The sequence below is a fragment of the Schistocerca americana genome, chromosome 4 (genome assembly GCF_021461395.2).
Source record: "Schistocerca americana isolate TAMUIC-IGC-003095 chromosome 4, iqSchAmer2.1, whole genome shotgun sequence".
Taxonomy (NCBI): Eukaryota; Metazoa; Arthropoda; class Insecta; order Orthoptera; family Acrididae; genus Schistocerca; species Schistocerca americana.
Window position 1 is genome coordinate 435,950,910 of NC_060122.1, and position 21,686 is coordinate 435,972,595.

The window sequence follows — 21,686 nt, forward strand, 5'->3', positions numbered from 1 at the left end:
GGTTAGTGGTCAGTACTCATGGTGAAGAAAGATTGTTCCGCTTTTTACAACAACTTAACTTCAAAACAGCTGGTCTTTTTCCAAATCCAGAGCAGCCTCCATCTCATGGAAGCTCAATTCACATGAAACCATCAACAATCAACAGTACCTCCATTTTGACAGCTTCCACCAATCCCACATTAAATTCTCTCCTGTCTACAGCATATTTATCTGTGTAAAACATGTTTGGTCTAACATGAATTCCTCAACATCTTTGTAAATAACTACCCCCAGCATTTCTTCTATTGCAACTACTGCACCTATCTTGTCCACAAAGAAAGCTCCCAGGAAGTCTCTTGCTCTCATCCTCCAACAAACAACAAACAGTCCTAAACCCAACCTCTGAATGTAGCCTTTTGAATGCAAATGTCACAGTTCATAACGTATGTCAGTTATCAAGACTTCTGAATCATCTTTCTTGAAACAAGAGAATTCCTTTTCTGACATGATTTGTAATACAGCACTCACTCTTCATACAACATAAATGTTTTGATATGGTTCCACTGCTTGAACACCTTCATTAAACCCAAAGCAAGCAACATGTCATAAATGTTAGACATTTTTCTACTTGCGACTATTTTATAATGTGTAAACGACTTTCATAAGGGTGAAGTATGGTATGCAAAATCCAATACATAACAAAACTAGAACTTCAAGTAGCAAAATGATGCCTAATAAATAACTCATAACAATTTGACTCTTGTGTAACTTTCGTGTTCACTCAGTTTATCGAAGTTATTTGGGGATGATAACTGAACAAAAATAAGAAACAAATTTGTGTTAACAGTTCCAAGAGCATAAATGACCTGAAATGCACTGCATTGTGATCACATGGTCATGAGGTGGCTGCTGTCAATGTGTACAGTGGTGGGCAGCTGGTGGCTGCTTTAAAGCGAGAAAGCTCAAGCACAAAGTGTTATGATCTTGACACACACACAAGCTACTTCATGGAAGGTTTTGCTATTACTGGTGGTTTATAAAGTGATGCAAATTATCTTTGAGGTCCCATCAGAGTGATATCTTTAGCAGACAGTCTAAATGTAGTTTGAAAAATAAAGGGAGGAGCAGACTTGAATTCATGAATTTGTGTTTATGTTGTATTATGTCTGCAGCACTGTAACATCTGCTTCAGACGCTTCCATATTCTACAGTGTTGCCAGACCATGCAGATGGCCTGACTTTGAGTTCTGAAAAGGGAGGGGACAATTTTATTGGCACCTTAAGTTGACAATCAGACTTAGTCTCAGTGGCAGTCAGCTGGTGGCCAGGTTTTGTGTGTGAACATGATCCATGGAAAATAAAAATTAAACCTTGAAATTGCTAATCAGTCAACCAGTTAACTAATCTGTCAACTAACCAACTACCTTTGACCGTATTTTTTTTCAAAAGCAGAATGTACTAGGAAAAACATTAAAATTACAACTGTACAGTCTGGATTGGCAGTACTGACCTTCAGGTCATGAAATGCCAATACTACCAATAAACATAACAACTAAAAACAATTGCCAAGTTTCAAGTTTCAATATTGTTTAATTCTTTTGTCAGAGAAAGTGATGGCTCCACCTGATGTGCCAAAGTTCATTCCAGGCATTGTGCCTCCTTTCATTCACATCTGATAAAAGGACAGAGTGCCATATAAAGATGGATTGAGAAGAAGAGACATGAAAACTGGAATAAGTAGTACAATTAAGAATTAAGAGGAAAGAAGGAAAACAGATTGGAAAAAAAAGTGGACTTCAGGGGATGAAGCCATTGCTGAGGGAGGGGAACCTAATGGCCTGTGGGGTGGAGGAAGCACTCAGTCCCTCGAGTCATGGTGCATAGCATGTTCAACCACTGGTCACTGGGTATCCCCAAGGAAGACAGTTCTTTTGGGTCTATCCATGGACTCCTCCAGTTTAGTGGTGGATTTCTGATATAAAAATCAGTGCTGTGAACACATATCAACTGATAAATGTGTGTGGTTCACTTATTGTTCTGCATTTCATATCGTAGGATCAGGCATTGATGGGTGCATGGATCAGGCTCACATCAGTAGTACAGTGGTCTGGGAATGTCATCTGGTTTGTCAGTGATGTTACAGAGGACAGAAGGGTGATGGGAGATGACTGTAGGTGTTATGGGGTGTATATCAGGGAGAGAGAATCATTTCAGGGCTTGGCCTGCGAAAGTCCTCACCTTAGCAAGTAATCTGTTGAGGCTTTGGAAACTGGGTATTACTAGGTATCTAGGAGATTTTTCGTAAAAAAATAAAAAAAAGTTTCTTTACATAATACAGTCATTAAAGTAAGTCAAATTTTGTTGTGCAGCATGTACAGCAACTGGGTAGTCCAGCTGTCTCTTGGCCACAGTCTGGAGTGGCCATTCATGTGGAAAGACAGTTTGTTAGTTGTGCCTATGTAGAGAATGACACAGTGGTTGCAGCATAATTGGTTGATCACATGCCTGCTTTCACAGGCAGCCCTGCCTTTGATGGGACTGTGATAAGATTGAAGTAGGTGATAGTGAGAGGATGTATTGACAGGTCTTGCATCTAGGTCTACTACAGGCACATGAGGTGCAGGGCAAGCCAAGCGGTTGGGAGAAAGGATGAAGTACGGATGGACAAGATATTGTATAGGTTCCATGGGTGGTGAAATACCACTGTGTGAAGGATGGGTAGGATATTCCTCATTTCAGTGGATGCTAATGTTTTGACATGTATGTGATAACTAACAAGCTGTCTGTCCGCATTAAGAGCCACAGCCACACTGTGACCAAGAGACAGCAGGAAATGCCACCCAGTGCAATGTGCTTCACTTTAATGACTGCTCCACAGCATGCATCAATTACATTCTTCAGCTTTTTGAATTGCACGGGCGGGCACTCTCCCCACAACATGCCCCTCAGTCCCGTAAGCCACCTGGTCTCAACTTTAGGTAGTAGGTGACCTCTACCACCCTATCCCCTTCCACATTCCTGCTCCAGTACTGTACACACCATCTGTCTCACCAACACACCTACTAGCATTTTCTCTTTCTCTCCCCTTCTCTCCCCTCCAACTCCCCACAGCATGCACAGCCTCCAGACACCAGCACCTAGCTGCCCTGTCCTGTCCCCACCATGTCCCTGTACAAGCCCACAGGTAGCACACCATCTTCCCCACTGATATCCTGTCATTACTCCCTCTCCCCACCCCATGTCTCTTCCTTACCCCTACCACCCACACCAGCTGACTGCTGCTCACCTCAGATAAAGTTGCAGTCAGGCCCCAGTGCCTGGACACAGTGGCAACATTTGTGAAAGTTGTGCTTCAATGGATGTATTTGTGTTTCCTATTTCAGAAGGATGATTTTTTTTAAAATCTTAGTTACTTCAGCAGTCTGTTTCACTATGTCTGTGACTCAACACAATGTGGTTAACATAAATTTATGCTCTCCTTACTGTTGTTAGTCCATTATGGAGTTTTTATTGTTCATTCATAATATTTACATTCATATGTGACATGTTTTTCTCAGATAGACATAGGAACATGTTTACGGGCATGATACTCTTAGATTTACATAATACTGGCATTAATGGAATTATTTACTGCCGATTAGTTACTTCATTCTTGACAAGAGACTTTTTTTTAAAATCACTTCCTTTTTATCACATTAGCCATGTTGCTAGTACAGAACAACTGTGAGCACTTTTATTTCGCAAATGAAGCTTATTGTAGACAAATTCCTACATACAGTTGTAAATGGGTGCTCTCATTTAAATTGGTAAGTCATTTTCAGTAGCCCACAGATAATTATTGGGATGTGTGTGTATAAAATATATGGGAAGTCACTATCTATGTGAAGTTTCTGGAAAGAACCTCATTCATATGATGACTACTCATATGTTTTGATGCAGCTGTATACCAAATACTGCACGCGACTGTGACAGTGTTTTCTAAATCACAATTTTTATTCAAATTTGGCTGAAGTTTCTGCACTTTTCATCCTAAGATATAGCAACTATTGGCTTAAAAGTAATAACATGTAAAATAGTTATGAAATCAATGGTACAACTTACCATAAATGGTGTTAAAACTAGGAATTTGGGATCAATAACTTTGAACTTTTTAGTGTTGTTATTGTTTTAACTGCTATTTGTGATTATGCAATACCTTTTATTCCTGTTTCCCACATCACCCTCTCCTTCAGAATCCTTCTAGAAACAAAGGTGATAAAGTTTCAGAAATATACCTGGTCTAACACAGCATTTCTGGCAATATTTTGTGTTGTTATGTTCCTTTCTCATCCTGTTATTCATTTTAGGTGACATTAAAATGAAAAGGCCAAAAATTTATATTTCATGTTGTTTTGCAGCTGACAAGCATTCACACAATAACTGAACCAAACAGTGTACATATGCTGTGGTTGATACCACAGTATGTTGTAATAACAATGGGAGAAGTGATGTTCTCCATAACAGGCTTGGAATTCTCTTATTCTCAGGTATGCATTTCTTTTTCTGATTTGCCAATATATAAATTACATACAAAATTAATCTAAAATTTATGAAGGTGGTCAACTGGTACATTATACCAGTTATGTGTACGTATAAGATACTTTTCTGTGACCTTGTAACTCACAAAATTCTAACCATTATTTTCCCTGAAACTTTTCGTTTGGCTCACTCTTGTAAAATCGTAATATATCCATGTGGCACTAGTGAATGTGCTTAACTAGTAAAATGGGCTGCATGTGAAAAGGTATGCCTTTCTCTTGCTACTTACATAATTTCCTGAGCAATCTTATCATGTAAAAGGTGAAGAGGGGCACAGGGAAAACACATTTAGATATTGTCTGTAATATTTTATTTATGATAGGCACAAATCTGTCACATAGTTCTTTCCATGAGAAGTTATTTTCTGTACTGTAGGTGCTGCTCTAATTTACAGAATGTCCATTGTTTATTTGTTTGTCCTATCTGGAAACACAACCCTTTTTTAGGTTGGGACGAGAAGAAGAATGTAGGTTAATTACCTTCCAACAATGAGTCTTCAGAAATAGGGTGGAATTTGCCAGGGCTTTATTGAAGGAAGTAACTTGGTATCCCTCTAGCTTGATTGAGTACAACTGCAGAGGATCAATATTAAGACAGAGCCCCATCAGTAATTCTCTTTAGTATCATAAATCATCCAGTAAAACCCTATCATTCCTAAAGTGACGATGGCTCAATGAGAGCAATATATAATTCTGTTAAGTTGTTAGTAGTTGATCTGCATAAAAAATGGGCTGTAGAATGTATGCCAACATAAAAACATCGAAATACAAACTAAAATCTATGTATATTAATAGATTTATATTTTACCTGATCATGTTCTACCCAATTTAATCCTCTTACCACTGAAAAGACGAATGAAATACGTATTACTGTCATTGGTGTTGACAGCTGAAATCATTTAAACTGCACAAAACTCCAGGGCCTGATGAAATCCATCTCATGTTCTGTACTGAATTTTCAGCTGAGTTGGCACCTCTTCTAACTATAGTCTAGTGCAGATCGCTTGAACAGAAAACTGTGCCCAGTTCTTGGAAAAAGCATACGTTACACCCAAATGCAAGAACGGTAATATAAGTGATCCGCAAAACTATTTCCCAATATCCTTGACACTGATCAATTGCAGAATATTAGAATATGTTCTGAGCTGAAACATAATGATTATCTTGAAGAGAATGACCTACTAAATTGCCAACTAATTTCAAAAACATTGGTTATGTGAAACCCAACTTGTACTTTTCTCGCATGACATATTGAAAACTTTGGACCAAAGCAACCAGGTAGATGCAGTGCTTCTTGATTTCCAAAAAGCACTTAACTCAGTACCACACCTATGCTTGTTGTCAAAAGACAATCATATGGGGTATCAAGTGAAATTTGTGACTGAGGGCTTTTTGGTAGGGAGAACACAGCATGTTATCTTGGATGGAGAGTCATCGTCAGACGTAGAAGTAAATTCGGGTGTGTCCCAGGGAAGTGTGTTGGGACCCTTGCTATTCATGTTGTATATTAATGACCTTTCAGACAATATTAATAGTAAAATAAGGCTTTTTGCAGATGATGTTTGACTGCAGCACAAACTTAAAAATAGGTGATACTGAAAATCAATTGAGACTGCACAAAACAAACAAGAAACCATATCCTAACAAAATTACTGTAAGATTTTATGTTGAATGCTACAGAAAATTATCCCCTTTCTTTTATTGAAACTTCCTCACAAAGAGGATAGTTTTTCATAATGGGAAAATATCACAAGTAATTTCTGTTTATAAAAATGACAAGTGTGTGTTGACTCAGTGACTAAATGATAGGCTACAGATCTACGGGACTGAGATTCAGTCCTCAGTGGCACAAGGACTGAAGAAACTCAAAGGCTAAGAATAGAACAAAGACTGAAGGGGAAAAGATGAAAATGTAGAAAATAGTACTTGTGTATGTAATGGTGCTTAATAGGTTGTTGCTGTTCATGTTTCTGTGACAACCTGAATTCAGGCTAATTCCTGACTACATATTTTAGAACAACATTGCTCCAAAACTAAATTGAAAATGAGCTGTTTTAAATCAGAGATATTACCAGAATTCCTGGATTCCAAAAATCACCACTGCCACCAATCTGTTGTATGCTTCCAAAAACTGCCACACAGTGTTCAGAACTGACAATAGTTACTTTCAGTTTTCAATAAAACTCGAACTTAGACCAAATATTGAAGTGTTTGCTACATCTGAAGACAATAACACAGAATAAAATAAAGAAAAAGATTTGACTTCTGTTTTATATAACAGACAAGGCTGCAAATAGACAGACATACACTGTTGAAACAGAGCTAGCAGTGAGCTCATTATAAGATACAACATTGAATGTTGACACTGCTAATGAGTGTGCAGCAGACAAATTTCCAGAACATTAACTGGGACTGATAATGTATAATAGTGATGATGATCATCTGGACAGGTTTCATGCTAAACGATGCAGCTAGTGCTACCACTCAGTGTGAAATGCTTCTCGCCTGGTAAGCACAAACTGATATTTCCACTAATAACTGGAAGTGCCATAAATTCAGGGCATATGGTGTGATTGGCTTTCACTTACATCTTGTAATTCATTCAAAGGATACCAGTGTCTCCTATACCATAACAAAGCACCTACTTTTAATAGTAGTGGCTAGATCAGATGAATCACAGTAAACTGCAGTGTAAGCCACCATGGTGAAGTAATCATTGGCAAAAATTTTCAGCCCCTCTCTAGACATCTTTCCAGATATTCTCAAAATAGCAAAAGTTTCACCACTGCTGAAAAAGGTTCTTCTGATAAAACATCAAACTACTGACCTGTGTCACAGTTAAGTTCCCTCTCAAAAATTTTAGGAAAACTCACTTATGACAGGCTTTTAAGTTTCATAAATAAATAATCTCCTCTTACTGTACAACAATGGTTTTAGAAAGTCTAAATCCATGCAAACAGTATTTTTGAATTCTTGGGCTGTGCTCTAAAGCCCCTTCATCAACATAAGTTAGCTGCAGGTATTTTTCTAGACCTGTCAAGAGCCTCCAACATCCTGGACCATTACATTCCGCTTGGAAAGTTAGAAAGACAAGGAGTAAGAAGTGTAACGAATAGCTCGCTGTGTTCATTTTTAAAACTTACAGGAAGAAGCTATTACTTTAGTATGAATTCAACACTGAACATAAAACAAGAAAAAAAACTCCTTCCTTTATAGTGAACTACCAATAAAATGACATACCACAGGGCTCAGTCTTAAGTCCACTATTCTTCCTGATTCATGTGGACAACCTCGTGGAATATACGAGTCCACAAAAAACTATCCCATTTGCCAATGACACCAGCATATTTCTTATTGGACCCATTCCAGAAACCTTGCAGTCAACAACAGAAAGTTCTTCGAAAAGACTTTCTGAGTGGTTCACCAAAAGCAAACCCACTGTAAATACTGAAAAAACTGTGTGTCAACTTTTATTTATTTATTTCCTCCATCTAATCAAATGTCTATTCAAGCACAATAAAAAAATAAACCCCTAGAAAATGACACAAAATTTTTGAGTCTGTGCGTTCAGCAAGATTTAAAGTGGTACACACATTTCAATAACTTGTTTAGGAAACTATCATCCATGTGCTATGGTCTAGGAGTAGTTAAATCAATAACAAGCAATACAATAGTACTGCAGGCATATTATGCACAGTTCCACTCACTGCTTCAATAGGGGATGATTTTCTGGGAACACTCAGCTCAGAACATAAAAGTTTTTAGAATGCACAAATGAACTATAAGAATAATTTGTGGCCTTAGAAAAATGGGGGCCTATAAATCTCATTTTACTGAGCTTGGTGTTCTGAATGTTCCAAGTTTATTCAGTTATAAAACTATCTTGTTCACTAGAGATTACCTCTTGAAAACATGCATACAGAACAAAAGAACACACAATTACTGAACCAGAGGGAAATCAAATATACATCAAAAATATACAGAACGTTAGCCTACCAGAGGAGCACAATTAACATTGCTGTAATACCAGATAATAAAATACTAGAAGAAATAAAAAGTTCTGTGTATCCAATTTTTAAAATTAAACTAAGGCTTTTCTAATAAAGCACTGTTTCTATTCTGTAAAATAATTTCTGAATATGTAATAAAAAAAGAGTTATTTAAAAATTAAATTGTAAACATTGGTACCTAATTTTAATTTGCTTACAATTTACAAATACTGTGTGCTATTGCAACTTTTCTTTGACCTGTCCAATATCGTTTGTACAGTTTCTGCTGTATGATAAAACTGGACCAATTAAAAATATCTATCTATCTATCTATCTATCTATTACTCACGCAATCAATCTTCTTTTCTGGGCCAAGGTGAAGAAAAATAATGAAAAAATGAATGCCACAGGAAAGGAAGATTTATTTGGCACTGATGTTGCATTTTTCTTGAAACAGCATTTTACAATAACTGCACATTTATCTTATCTTCACCAATATTTTCCTGCCTCCTCTGAACCTTGAGTGAAAGTTGTTTGATATTGGACTGTTGAGCTTTATTCTTGTAAACTGTGTGTCACTTCCTAGTAAATGAAGTAAGGTAATTATACACCTAGGTCCTCATTTGTGCAAACAGAACACAATTATGCATGTATGAGTAACAACTAAAAATAAAGACTTTGTAGTGATAGAAAGGCTTTGAATAGAGCATTTCTTCTTGAACATTTTCCTTTAAAAATAACTCTCCAATCAGTAGCTTATGAGAAACAGATGTGAGTTAGTTACTTGCCTTTTCTGTACATCGTAATTGTGACTTCTAGCTGTAATGGGGTAAAAGTCATTTTTTCAAGTATAGCACACTTTCTCAGCAGAAAGTATGACAATACGTTGATCATGTACATAATTTATTCACGTTTTTTTTTTTTTTTACCTGCCTACAGTTATTTATACTTAACTTATAACTATGCTCTCTCTCTCTCTCTCTCTCTCTCTCTCTCTCTCTCTCTCTCTCTCTCTCTCTCCTTCCTCCTTCTCTCTCTCTCTCTCTCTCTCTCTCTCTCTCTCTCTCTCTCTCTCTCCTTCCTCCTTCTCTCTCTCTCTCTATCTCTCACACACACACACACACACACACACACACACACACACACACACACACACACACACACACACACACACACACACACACACACATTGTTAAAACAAATAATAAAAAGCTTTTCCATCTCCAGAAATTCTTCTGTGGAATGGAAGTTGTCATGCTTGAGTGGTAGATAGTTTAAATAATTCTCCTCCTCATTTTACTGTGGTTTTTTATCCCAAGCTGTATTTGACTGTCGACAACAAAATTCATAAAGGAGTAAATCTGTAGTGAGATGGTTGTCAGTATGCTTCAAAGAGCCACTACAAGAGGTTCTAGAGTGTAAACACCACATATTATGCTTCTTACATATATTAGCACAACACACACCTTTTTCTTCAATGATGAATTACTCGAAAATGTCGCACTGTAAGACATTAGTGAATGACAATAGTAAAAATAAGTCAACTTTTTAACATTTTCATCACCAATATTGTAATGCAGTTGCAGAACCAAGACATTTAAGATGACCTGTAGCATGCAACTTTCAATTCTGGTTCTTAGCAATATAAACATCTAACAATTTAGAATGTTGATTAATATACTGATTAACATCGACAGATACATGAACAAAAGGTACAGAGCTTTGCTTTTCTAGCTTTCGGAATGAAATTCCTTTCTCGAGCTGTCTCCCTACATTGTGCTCTTTCAACTGTTAGGTCTTTCCTGGCCCACGGTGAGTGTACTGGGGAGAAGTGAGAGTGCAGGGTGGGGTAGGATGAGGGATGGATAGAGGTGGGAGGCAGAGAGTGTCTAGCGGCTTGTGGGAGAGTGGAGAGCCATTCATGGGCTACCTGTGGGTGCAGGTAGAGGAGGGGGGGGGGGGGGGCAGGTGGGAGATCACTGAGCATGTGACTTCACAGATTAAGGTGTGAGATGGCAACATAGAACTAGCTGACACACATTGGGTGGGGGTAATGGGAAAAGAGGTGCTTCTCTCTCTCTCTCTCTCTCTCTCTCTCTCTCTCTCTCTCTCTCTCGAATGGGGCTGGAGAGACAGCAAGTTACCTTAGGTTTACATCAGGGAGGTTACGGGAGCAAAGAATGTGCTGCAAGGATAGCTCTCACCTGTGCAGCTCAGAAAAGCTGGTGGTGGTGGTGGTGGTGGTGGGGAGAATCCAGATGGTATGGGTTGTGAAGCAGCCATCAAAATCTCATGTTGTGCTATGGTGCATGTTGTGCCACTGGGTGGTCCACCTTGCTTTTGGCAACAGTTTGACAGTGACCATTCATTCTGGTTGACAGCTGGTTGGTTGTCATACCAATGTAAAACAGCGTGAAGTAGTTGAGAAGAGCTGGTGTATAACATAGCTGCTTTCACAGGTGGCCCAGCCTGTGATGGTGTAGGAGAAGCATGTGACGGGACTGGAGTAGAAGGTGCTAGGTGGGTGGATAGGGCAGGTCTTGCATCTGGGTCTTCCACAAGGATATGATCACAGTGGCAGGGGATTGGGGGTGAGAGTGGCACAGGGATGGAATACGACGTGGATGATGGGTGGGCAGTGGAACACCACTTTGGGAGGGGATGGAAGTATCCTGGGTAGGACATCCCTCATTTATGGGCATGATGATAGGTAATCAAATCCCTGATGAAGGACATGGTTGTCGTTCCATCCTGGGCAGCACTGGGTGACAAGGGGCGCTTATGTATGGTTGGTTCTTGGGATGGATGTGAGGGTCAGGTGTGTGTGTGGATATGACACTATATGGCACTGCAGATCTGTTTGTGTATTAGGCTGGGGGGCGGGGGGGGGAGGGGGAGATCACCCGTCTGAGAAGGTCTTTGTGAGGCCTTCAGCATACTGGGCAAGGGAGTTCTCATCACTGCAGATGCATCTGCCATGGGTGGCCAGGCTATCTGGGAGGGAAGGGTTGGCAGCTGTCAAAGTGTAGGTACTGGTGGTGATTGGTGGGTTTGATGTGGACTAAGGTGGGGTTGGAGCCATCTGAGAGGAGGAGATTGACATCTAGGAAGCTGGCACAATGGGTGAGGGAGGAGCTGGCGAAGTGGATGGGAGAGAAGGTGCTGAGATTGTGGAGGAATGAGGATAAGGTGTCTTGGCCTTGGGTCCAGATTACAAAGATGTCATCAGTAAACCTGAACAAGACTATGAGTTTGGATTTTTGGGAAGCTAGGAACATTTCCTCTAGGTGGCCCATGAGGAGGTTGGCATAGGAGGGTGCCATGCGGGTGTCCTTTACTGTGCTACAAATTTTTTTGTGAATCATCCCTTCAAGGGTAACAATCCTGGGCACCCCATTGTGGCTGGTTGCAATGCCCCCACTGAAAGAATGTTGGCCTTTGTCGACCAACATCTGCAACCAATGGTCCAAAATCCAGCCTCCCAAATTAGATACCAACCACTTCCTGCACCAGCTGTCCATCATTGCCACAACCTTATCTCCCGGGTCCCTACTAGTCACTGTAGAGGCAACCTCCTTATACACCAACATCTCTCATGCCCATGGCCTGGCCACAATTGAACACTACCTCTCCCAATGATTTGGAGATTCCAAAGCCACCACTTCATTCCTTGTACACTTAACCAACTACATCCTAACCGATAACTACTTGCATGGCACCCTCCTATGTGAACGTCTTCATGGGCGCGCGCACGCATGTGTATAAGGAATTTCATTCCGAAAGCTAGCAAAGCAAAGCTCTGTACCATTTGTTCATGTACTGTTGATGGTGCAGTGCTTCTGTCTTTCAGTGAGTCATCTCTCTATTCCTAAATAATCCAATCTACGAATGGATACAGGTTCTTCAACCACGACAACATTACCTGGAAGATTCACCAGCAGTTAAGAAATATTTCTGTTTCTTAAATATACGATGGAAGAACAAGTCCCTGTGGCATGCCTGTATTTATTATTCCCAATTCTGAAGATGATGTTTCATTGTGTACACTGGAACATTCATCATGCTTTTAGTTACAATGGATGAAAAAAAGTTACCTGCAAATCTGTGATACCATAATGCTTGAGTTTTTCTAGGAGAAAACTGTAAATAGCATGCACAAAAGCCTTTGACAAGTCATAGAAGATGCTAGCTGACAATACTGTACCATTTTGTGAATTTAAAAAGTGCCATGTTCTGTAGAGAGCCTTTTTTAAATCTAATGTGAAATCATCACAAGTTGTCATGCTCATTGCTGAGTGTTATGACCCCATGAACCAAGTGCCTCCATCCCAGACAGTTACCAGCTTCTCTTAGAACCTGTTGAAGAGAGAGACCCAAGATCTTCTCTATTTGATTAATCCACCTGTTCCCTGACTTCCTTTTGGTCTCTTGCCCTCAGTCTTCCTTTCCATGATTATTTTCCCCATGATTATTTTCTCCAGGTTTTCTCCATCTCTCCTCACAATACAGCCAAAGAACTGGAGAATTTTTTGGCTGACATGACAAAGGTGCATGTTGATACTGAGATGCTCAATAATTGACACATTTGTTCTTCTTTCAGTCCATTTTATGCACAGCATATTGTGCCAGCATGAAAGCTGAAATGTGTCATGCACTGTTTGTATCTGGCTTTAAGGGTCCATGTCTTGCAACCATAAAATAAGATGGAAAACACGAGTGTTTGAACAAGCCAGACCTTTGTGGTTTTCTTTATTCCTCTGCTCTGCCAGATCTTGGTGAGCTCCTTCATAGCCACTCACTCTAGCATGATCTGTCTTCTTATCTCATCTTATCTTCACAGCTTCCTGTGTCACAAATGGTTGACCCTAAACCCAAATAGATGAAAGAATGCACAGCTTTCTGTTCCTTTAATTGACCTCTGTACTCGTCAATCAATTACCATGAGATTGGACTTGCTGAGATTGAGATCCAATACATATGATACACTAATGTCCTTTACTTTTCATAATAGCTCAGCAGGTTCATTTTCATTACTGGCTAAAATCATGGTGTCATCAGCAAATCTGAGGTGGTTAATAGCTTTACTACGAATTGAGATGCCTTTAGCCCAGCCATCAAGTGCATTCCTAATGACATGTTCTGCATAGAGGTTGTTGGATAGTTGTTGGGATAAAACACAGCCATGTCTCACACCTTTTAATATGCTGAAGAAATCATGCTAACACTTCTCTTCATAGCTGTGAGGTAATTGCCATACAGACTTCTGATCAGTGCTGTCAAGTTTGGTGGGACACCAAATTCGACAAGTGCATTCCACAACTTTTCCTGGACAACACAGCTGAAGACTTTCATATAGTCCAAGGAAGCAGATGAGGACAGGAACATAGAACTCTCACAGTTTCTCGATTATTTGTCATATGTTGAGAATCTGTTCATGAGTTCCTTTACCTTCAACAAAACCTGCTTGTTCTGTTGATATGTGCGGCTGAATGTATAGCTTCAAATACTAGTTCAGGATGTAGAGCAAAATTTTGCTTATGAGGGATATAAGGACAATGGTTAGGTAGTTGGAGCAGTTCCTAATTGACCCTTTCTTGTGTAGTGGGATGAAGAGAGACTTCTACCTGTCTTCTGGCCATTCCCCCAGTTTCCCATATTCTTGTACACATAGAATGCAGCGAGTCAACACCTTTCTGCCCCATTTCTTTGATAATCTCATCAGATATACTGTCTAGAACAGGGGATTTATAGTTCTTCAGATGTTGTATTGCATTCTCTATTTTGCTATGTAAGATTGTGTGTTCCAATGTTAGCTAGTCAACTGCTTGACTTTTCCTACTGTTGTTAATCCCAGATTACAACTTTTCACAGTACTGTTTCCACCTCACAACAGATTCTTCCTTGTTTCAAACAGGGTTGCCATTGTCATTATCTACCACCCACATACAAGGATTAAATTCACCAGTGATGCTTTTGAATTTCTTGAAGAGTACACATAGTTGAGTGTGATGATGCTGATGATCTATCTCATCACTGTTACCATTAATGAAATATGATCTGTCCTCCCATAGTCTTTCCCTGCATAGTTTCTTGTATTCTGCATGGTATGGATACAAGTTTTCTTCAGATTGTTTTGCTATTCAATTAGTTGTAGTGTGCACTATAATATCCAAGGATGTTTTGCACTTTGTTGTTGATCTGATGTCAGAAGTGATGAGGGTATGACCTCCATCACTTGGTCCCATAATTGTGATTCTGGTGCATCTTTATTAAGACTGATGTTATGGAGTTTTGGTCTTACAAGCTCACCAGATTCCTGAAGAGCTTCCTTCTTTGTGAGTTCTAGTTGTCTTTCTCTGCTCTTCTTGATGGGTTTCATCTGCATTTACATGGACAACATATTGTGATCTCTTCCACAGTAGCTCCAGGAAAGATCTTACAGTCCATGACTGAAGTCTATCAACGTCTTCACACTAGCGTGAAGTTAATTTGGTTCCTAAATCTATCACAAGGTGGTATCAAACTGTACAGTCACCTTGGGTGATGTCAAAACACAGTGTTACAGTCAGTCATTACTCACATGGAAATTTAGCAACTACCTACCTTGGTCACTCCTCTCACCTAGATCATTAGGTCCAACCACAGACTGTAAGTGTGTATCTTTGGTATCTCCTTTTCGAATCTGAATTTCACCTGGTCCTTCCCCAAAACCCAAGCCACCTTCCTGGATGTTGACCTTCATCTTGTTGAAGCTCACATCCACACCTCTGTCTACATTAAACCCACAAACAAACAACAGTATCTTCACTTTGATAGCTGCCATCCATTCCACATCAAACACCCCCTTCCCCACAGCCTAGGTATTCATGGCAAATGTATTTGCTCCAATGATGAATCCCTCGACAACTACACCAATAACCTGACCAGTGCTTTCCTCTCCCGCAACTATCCTGCAAACCTTGTCCACAAACAGATCTCCCGAGCAATACATTCCTCCCATCCAACAACAATGTGTTCCTACACACAGAAGCATCCCCCTTGTCACCCAATATTATCCTGGCCTCGAATACATCAAAAAATTACTCCGCCAGGGATACGACTTTCTCAAGTCAAGCCCTGAAATGAGATCATCCCTTAACAGTATTCTCCCCACACCACACAGAGTTGCCTTTCGTCGCCCCCCCCCCTCCCCCCCCCCCTCCCCTAACCTCCGTAACATCCTTGTCAAACCCTACAATATTCCCAGACCACCTTTTCTACCCAGCGGTTCCTACCCCTGTAACCAACCCCGCTGCAAAACCTGCCCCATGCATCCCCCCAAAACCACCTACTCCATCCCCGCTAATGGTAAAACATACACAATTCAAGGCAGGGCCACATGTGAATCAACACATGTCATTTATCAGCTGACATGCCTGCACTGCACAGCCTTTTACATCAGTATGACGACAACTAAACTGGCTGAGCGCATGAATGGGCACAGACGAACTGCCCGCCTAGGAGATGTTCAATACCCAGTAGCGGAGCATGTCGTCCAGCATAATTCTAGGGACCTAGGGACCTGCTACAATGTACGTGACATTTGGCTTCTCCCGCCCAACACCAGTCCCTGGGAACTACGGAGATGGGAACTTGCACTCCAACACATCCTTTCATCCCGGCATCCCCCTGGACTGAACCTACGTTAACCAACCTCATTCCCATTTACTCTTCAGTCTTCTCCTTTTTCCCTCTCCTCTTTAGCTATTCATGCATCTTTTCATCCTACATAGTTGTGTTTATACTATATACCTCTTTACTTCTGTATGCATCCTCTTTGGTTTGAAGCTGGCACAGTACATAACAGTGGAATATCTTTGGCTTCCCTCTGACAAACATGCCTCCATCCTTGCTACCCTCCCTGTTTACCTTTCCCTGTTGCTTCATAACCTACATTGTGAGTAACTGAATCCACTTTCCCTTCTTCTCTTTTTCCCCCCTCTCTCATCCCTGATGAAGGAACAAAGTTCTGAAAGCTAGGAATGTAAATTTTCTCTTCTGTTTTGTGTATCTATTAGCTGTACTGAGCTGAGGTAAGTACTGGCCAGCCCCTCTCTCTCTTTGTTAGTATTTGTTTCACATCTTTATATGAGATTTTCCATTAATCATTTATCTTTGGTATCTCTAATTTTAGCATTAAAGTCTCCTTGAATTACTGCCTGTACTAGTTGTTGGTAGAACTCCTCTCTCCCCTGGTCCTGTGCTGCAGCAGTAGAGGCATAGATCTGGATGATGTTGAGTTTACATGGAGAAACATTCAGTTTGATGGAGATGATCCTGTCATTAATGGGTTCATAACACACAACAAAGTTGTTCAGGTAGCTAGGAACAACTATTGCAACACCATTTCTACTTTAGTTGCTACTCCCTAAAAAATAAAGTGTTCCTTCCTTGGGTTATTAAATAGCCACTTCCTCTCCAGTGAGTCTCACTGAGCTTGAGAATATCCAGGTTGTTTGCACTAATATCTCTCCCTACTACAGCAAGTTTTCCCATCTGAAGTCGCCTATGCACATTCGGTGTTGTGATTTTTCTTAAAATGCACAGAGATAATTTGCACTGTGCACTGTGGTATTACTCCAAGGACATCTTTCAATCCTGCCCCCACCCCCACCCACCCAGAGATCTGATTGGAGAACTTGAAACTCCAAATAATTTAGAAATGAACAAAGCCATGGGGTTCTCATGGGGAAAATTTTAGTGTGGTTTCCCATTGCTTACCACTAACCTCCAAATCCTGTCTTCTCACTGACCCAATTAATTTCCCACTGGGGTTGGTTACCCAACCTCCCACTGAGTTACTTGGCTTAACAGTGGCATCACATGTGGGTGCAAAGTTGGAGAATTGAGGTGACAGAGGCTAAAAGAACTCTCTTACTGGGTTCTCATAATCACGTATCACCCCCATTTTTTCTTGCCAGAGTCTCAAGCTGTTCACAGAGACTAATTTGAAAGTGACAACTAAATATAGTATTGTGATAGATGCAGCTGCATTATTGTTCTTCTGTAGAATATATTTTCCTGTACCACTGAGCTGGTAATTATCATATCTTTCTTACTACTTTTCTTGTAGAAGGGTCTGACAGCAGCATATTTCAACCTGTGCAGAAATATTCCTTGGGATTGTGATGTATTGCAAGTGTGATTAAATACATTGCTCATAAGTGAAAAAACAGGATTTTGTAATTACTAGAAATATTAACACTGTGAGAGTTTATTTTGATGGAGTTAATTACATTCTCAATTTGTTTAGCAGAGCATGGAATAATTACCTGTATGTATGAGGCATTGCTTCTTGTAATTTTTTTTTTAATTTTGTTATCCCTTGAACTGTCTATATTGATCATATAAGCTAATTCAAGAAAGGTATTATTAAATACATTGCCTTCCAGACTGATATCCTTCACTATTTGGCTGTTTCGTTTAATAACAGAATACTCAAATTCCTTAACTGAATTCTCAGTTTCTCTTTTAACTATTGCTCATATAGATCTAATTTTACCATCTGAAAAATTGATTTAAGACATTAAACAAGAGTTAGTTATTTTTTGATGGTTTAATCACTTTCCTTAAGACAGCACAGTAGTTATTGTTATATACAAAGGCGTTCAAAAAGTTTTGCACAGTCGTCTCTATTTTTATTTTTTATTTTTTGCAGGAGGAGAATGAATTTTTGGTGAACATACTTGGAACTTTTAGCTATACATTGAGCCTACTCAATGTAGCTTCCATTAACTGTGACACATCTGGCCCAATGTTCTTTTTAAGACATAAATGCACTTTGGTAAAATTCTGGGGATTGTCTTTTACACCACCACTTGACACAGCAAATAAGGTCTTACTTACTATCAAATGTTTTACTGCACAGGTGGGCCTTCAGACGACCAAAGAGATAAAAATTAGATGGAGCCAAGTCTGGACTGTAGGGAGGATGAGGCACAATTTTCCAACCCATTTTCCTGATTTTCTCCTGCGTCATATGAGCACCCATCTGCACAGATTTTTCTGTAACCTAGTGACTGTACCAGTGATACCACACTCCTCAATGACAAACAAGTCATTTCAGCTAGGTTTTGTGTCATCACACATCTGTCATTTTGGATGATTTGATCAATGGTCTCTTTATTCACATCACTCACTGCCGTTGATGATCTACTGCATCATGGATTGTCCAGTTGAGAGAAATCACCTTCTTTAAACCTCTGCAACCATCACTGGATACTGCTGTGATCCACTGTACCCTCCCCATAAACAGGGAGCAACTTCCTGTGAATTGCTGTGGCAGAGTCATCGCTGGTCTTGAGGAGGAACTCCATCACCAACCATTGTCACAACCTGACATCGATTTCACGGTCCATTATGGGTCACCTATAAATAAAAGAAGATACTTTTATATACTAACTTATAGCTAAGTGTTTCAAGTATGTTCACAAACAAAATTCATTCTCCTCCTGCACAAAATAAAAAAATAGTCGACTGTAAAAAACCTTTTGAACACCCTTTGTAATTTGAGTTCCTTTGTAATTTGAATCCCTTCGTAATGTAGAAATATTTGATGTCTTAATAGTTCTATACTTTGCCATTTTCTTGTAAAAATGGCTACTACAGATTATTAAATTTGGACTTGATTTGTCACGTTACATGCATCCCTTCAGTCAGCTTCCAGTAAGGCTGCCCTGAAATTTGTTTTCTCTCATTAATTACCATAAGTAAACAGAGGTTATTTTGTACTCAGTTCACTTATTTTTACAGGCTCCAACAAGTATGAAATCAGTTCTTGCCTCTGGCTGGCTGCTAACAGTTGCATTTGGAAACCTGATTGTAATTATAGTTGCAGAGGCAAAATTCTTCACCAGTCAGGTAATTACACATTATGCTTAATGTACCACCTTCCTCTACTCGAAATAACTTCTCTCTCTTTTCTTTATTATGATACCAGTTGGTCACTAAATTCAATAGCTCTTTACCACTGGGGATAAGTAGGCTGATTACTGTGAGCCAAATCTAAAATGCTGCTTGATTTAATTAGCGTTTTTTTAGTGCATGTCATTAGTCATTACTGAAAAGCTGGCATACTTTAGCTAAAACTTGACATCTTTTTCATAGGCATAAAGCCACCCATAGTTCTACAGATTTCGAACACTGTAAATGAGAATGTTGTACTTATTGCAGAAAACAGTGGTTCTCTTACCAAGCAGCGTATCTGCAACAGGGAATTTTCATTTTGTGTTGAAATGGTACTGTACAAAATCATGTAAAATAATTTTCACAGTGATTGCCATCACCACAACCACCACCACCACCACCAACAACAACAACAACAACAACAACTGCATGAGCAGTAGCAGCAATAACAACATTCCATCCTGGAGTTTCCATTGTAGAATGTTGAAATAAACATTCTTGTTTATATTCACAATAACCTGAATGAATGGAACAAATGGTATGAAAAACACCCTCAAAACTGGCTGTCATTGACAAGGCATCACACTCATCTTTGGTCTTTGTCATTTAGGACCTTTTTATAATCATTGTCCTAACATCATGCTGCATGGCTGCAAGTGGTGCATCAATCTATGTAGACGCATTGGACAGTCTGTGTTGATGTACCTACAAATTGAGCAACTTCATTCACAGTGGTAATGGTCACACCCAAACACAATTCTGTCACATGACCACATCAATTTATCTCACTGCACCGATTCTATACAATTAATTTGTACATATACACTGCTTCACTGTCTTAACATACTTTTATGGTGAATGATCACAGAACCAGCTAGTACCATTTCTACATTATGTCATTATGTACAACAGTGTAAACCAACCATTGTGCTCTTTTAAAGTGTGACTAGTGTTTTGGCCTATATATCTGTTTTGTATGTATGATGAGTTTGTTTTTCTCCCTTACAGGCTCATGAGTTCTTTTTATTTGCTGGACTGATGATAGCAGATATGGCAATTTTTGCATTGATGGCAATGAGGTACAAGTACGTTGAACCTCTCAGTCAAAATGACGACATGCAGATGATATCAACTCGAGAGGGAGAGAAGCAGGGCATTGATAACCAAGTTTTTAAAAATGATGACTAATATAATAATTTTATCTGTGATAAAGTGGAAAGATTTGTACATAATGACATGTAAGATCAGTATTTTTAAAACTGTATTTTAGACCTCAGAAATATTTATTTTGTAAATATTGAACAAATGAAATACATGGCTGTGAACTATACTGGAAATAATTTTGATTAAAGTGTCATCTTTCTTATTGTTAGCTTAGTCCCATTTGCACCACATACTTGACAAATTATAGCAATTTAAAAAAAAGAAAAATATTCTGGAGTAAGGCTACACTGCAACTAAATGAAAATTTGTGTTTTAAACAAACTGATCATCTCTTGACAACTTCAGTCTCTAATTATGTTAAACTGTGACTTACCTTCCTTTTCCTTTTTAAGCAAATGATCAATTTATCAAAAAAATTGTTGTCATTTCTCTAGGATATGTATAAGACCAACAAATGATTACACTTCCTATAAAAATAGCTGCAGTTGGCAAAATTGATTATAAGTTGTACTTCACACTTGTTTTCTACAAAGCAAAGCAATATTTTCAGGCAAAGTAATATTGTTTTTCAAAGTTGGTCTGGTGTGCAGCAGGTTACATAAAACAAAAATCTGTTAATTTGAATACTGTGTTAGTATTATCTGGTATAATAGTGCAGTAAAATACAGCCAACTTCCAATACGGTTGGAAGTAAAACTGCTTGTAATATATAGCCATGTAAAACAACAGATTTTTGATTCAACTGCTGATTTGTTATTCTACATGTTGTTCTGTTATATTCACAATTGTGAAATCACTGAACACATGAAACAGTGTTTATGAAAGCAGGCACTGCAACCCAACTGATGGTTAACCAAATGAATCAATGTAGTGTCTAGTGGAGAAACTTAAAGGAAGATTTAAAAATTTAATTTGATTAAAGGAGAAAATATAAAAATGCAGCAGGCAAATGGAATGCAGACGTCTAAAAACTGAAAATGGCAGAAGGTGTAAAGTAGTCAAGCAGGAACACTTAAAAGAAAAGTGCAAAGTT

At 39.1% G+C, this 21,686-nt stretch overlaps 1 protein-coding gene across 3 annotated transcripts in view; it reads left to right on the top strand.

The window, feature by feature from the left end:
* Nucleotides 1-20,819, top strand: part of LOC124613181 (peptide transporter family 1) — a 341,779-nt gene extending 320,960 nt beyond the window's left edge. For all 3 annotated transcript variants that reach the window (XM_047141820.1, XM_047141821.1, XM_047141822.1), the window contains 3 exons: nucleotides 4,377-4,505; nucleotides 19,337-19,444; nucleotides 20,498-20,819. In XM_047141820.1, coding sequence (XP_046997776.1) covers nucleotides 4,377-4,505; nucleotides 19,337-19,444; nucleotides 20,498-20,677 — 417 coding nt within the window. In that variant the 3' untranslated portion in view covers nucleotides 20,678-20,819. The remainder of the gene's footprint in view (nucleotides 1-4,376; nucleotides 4,506-19,336; nucleotides 19,445-20,497) is intronic.
* The last annotated feature ends 867 nt before the right edge of the window (nucleotides 20,820-21,686 follow it).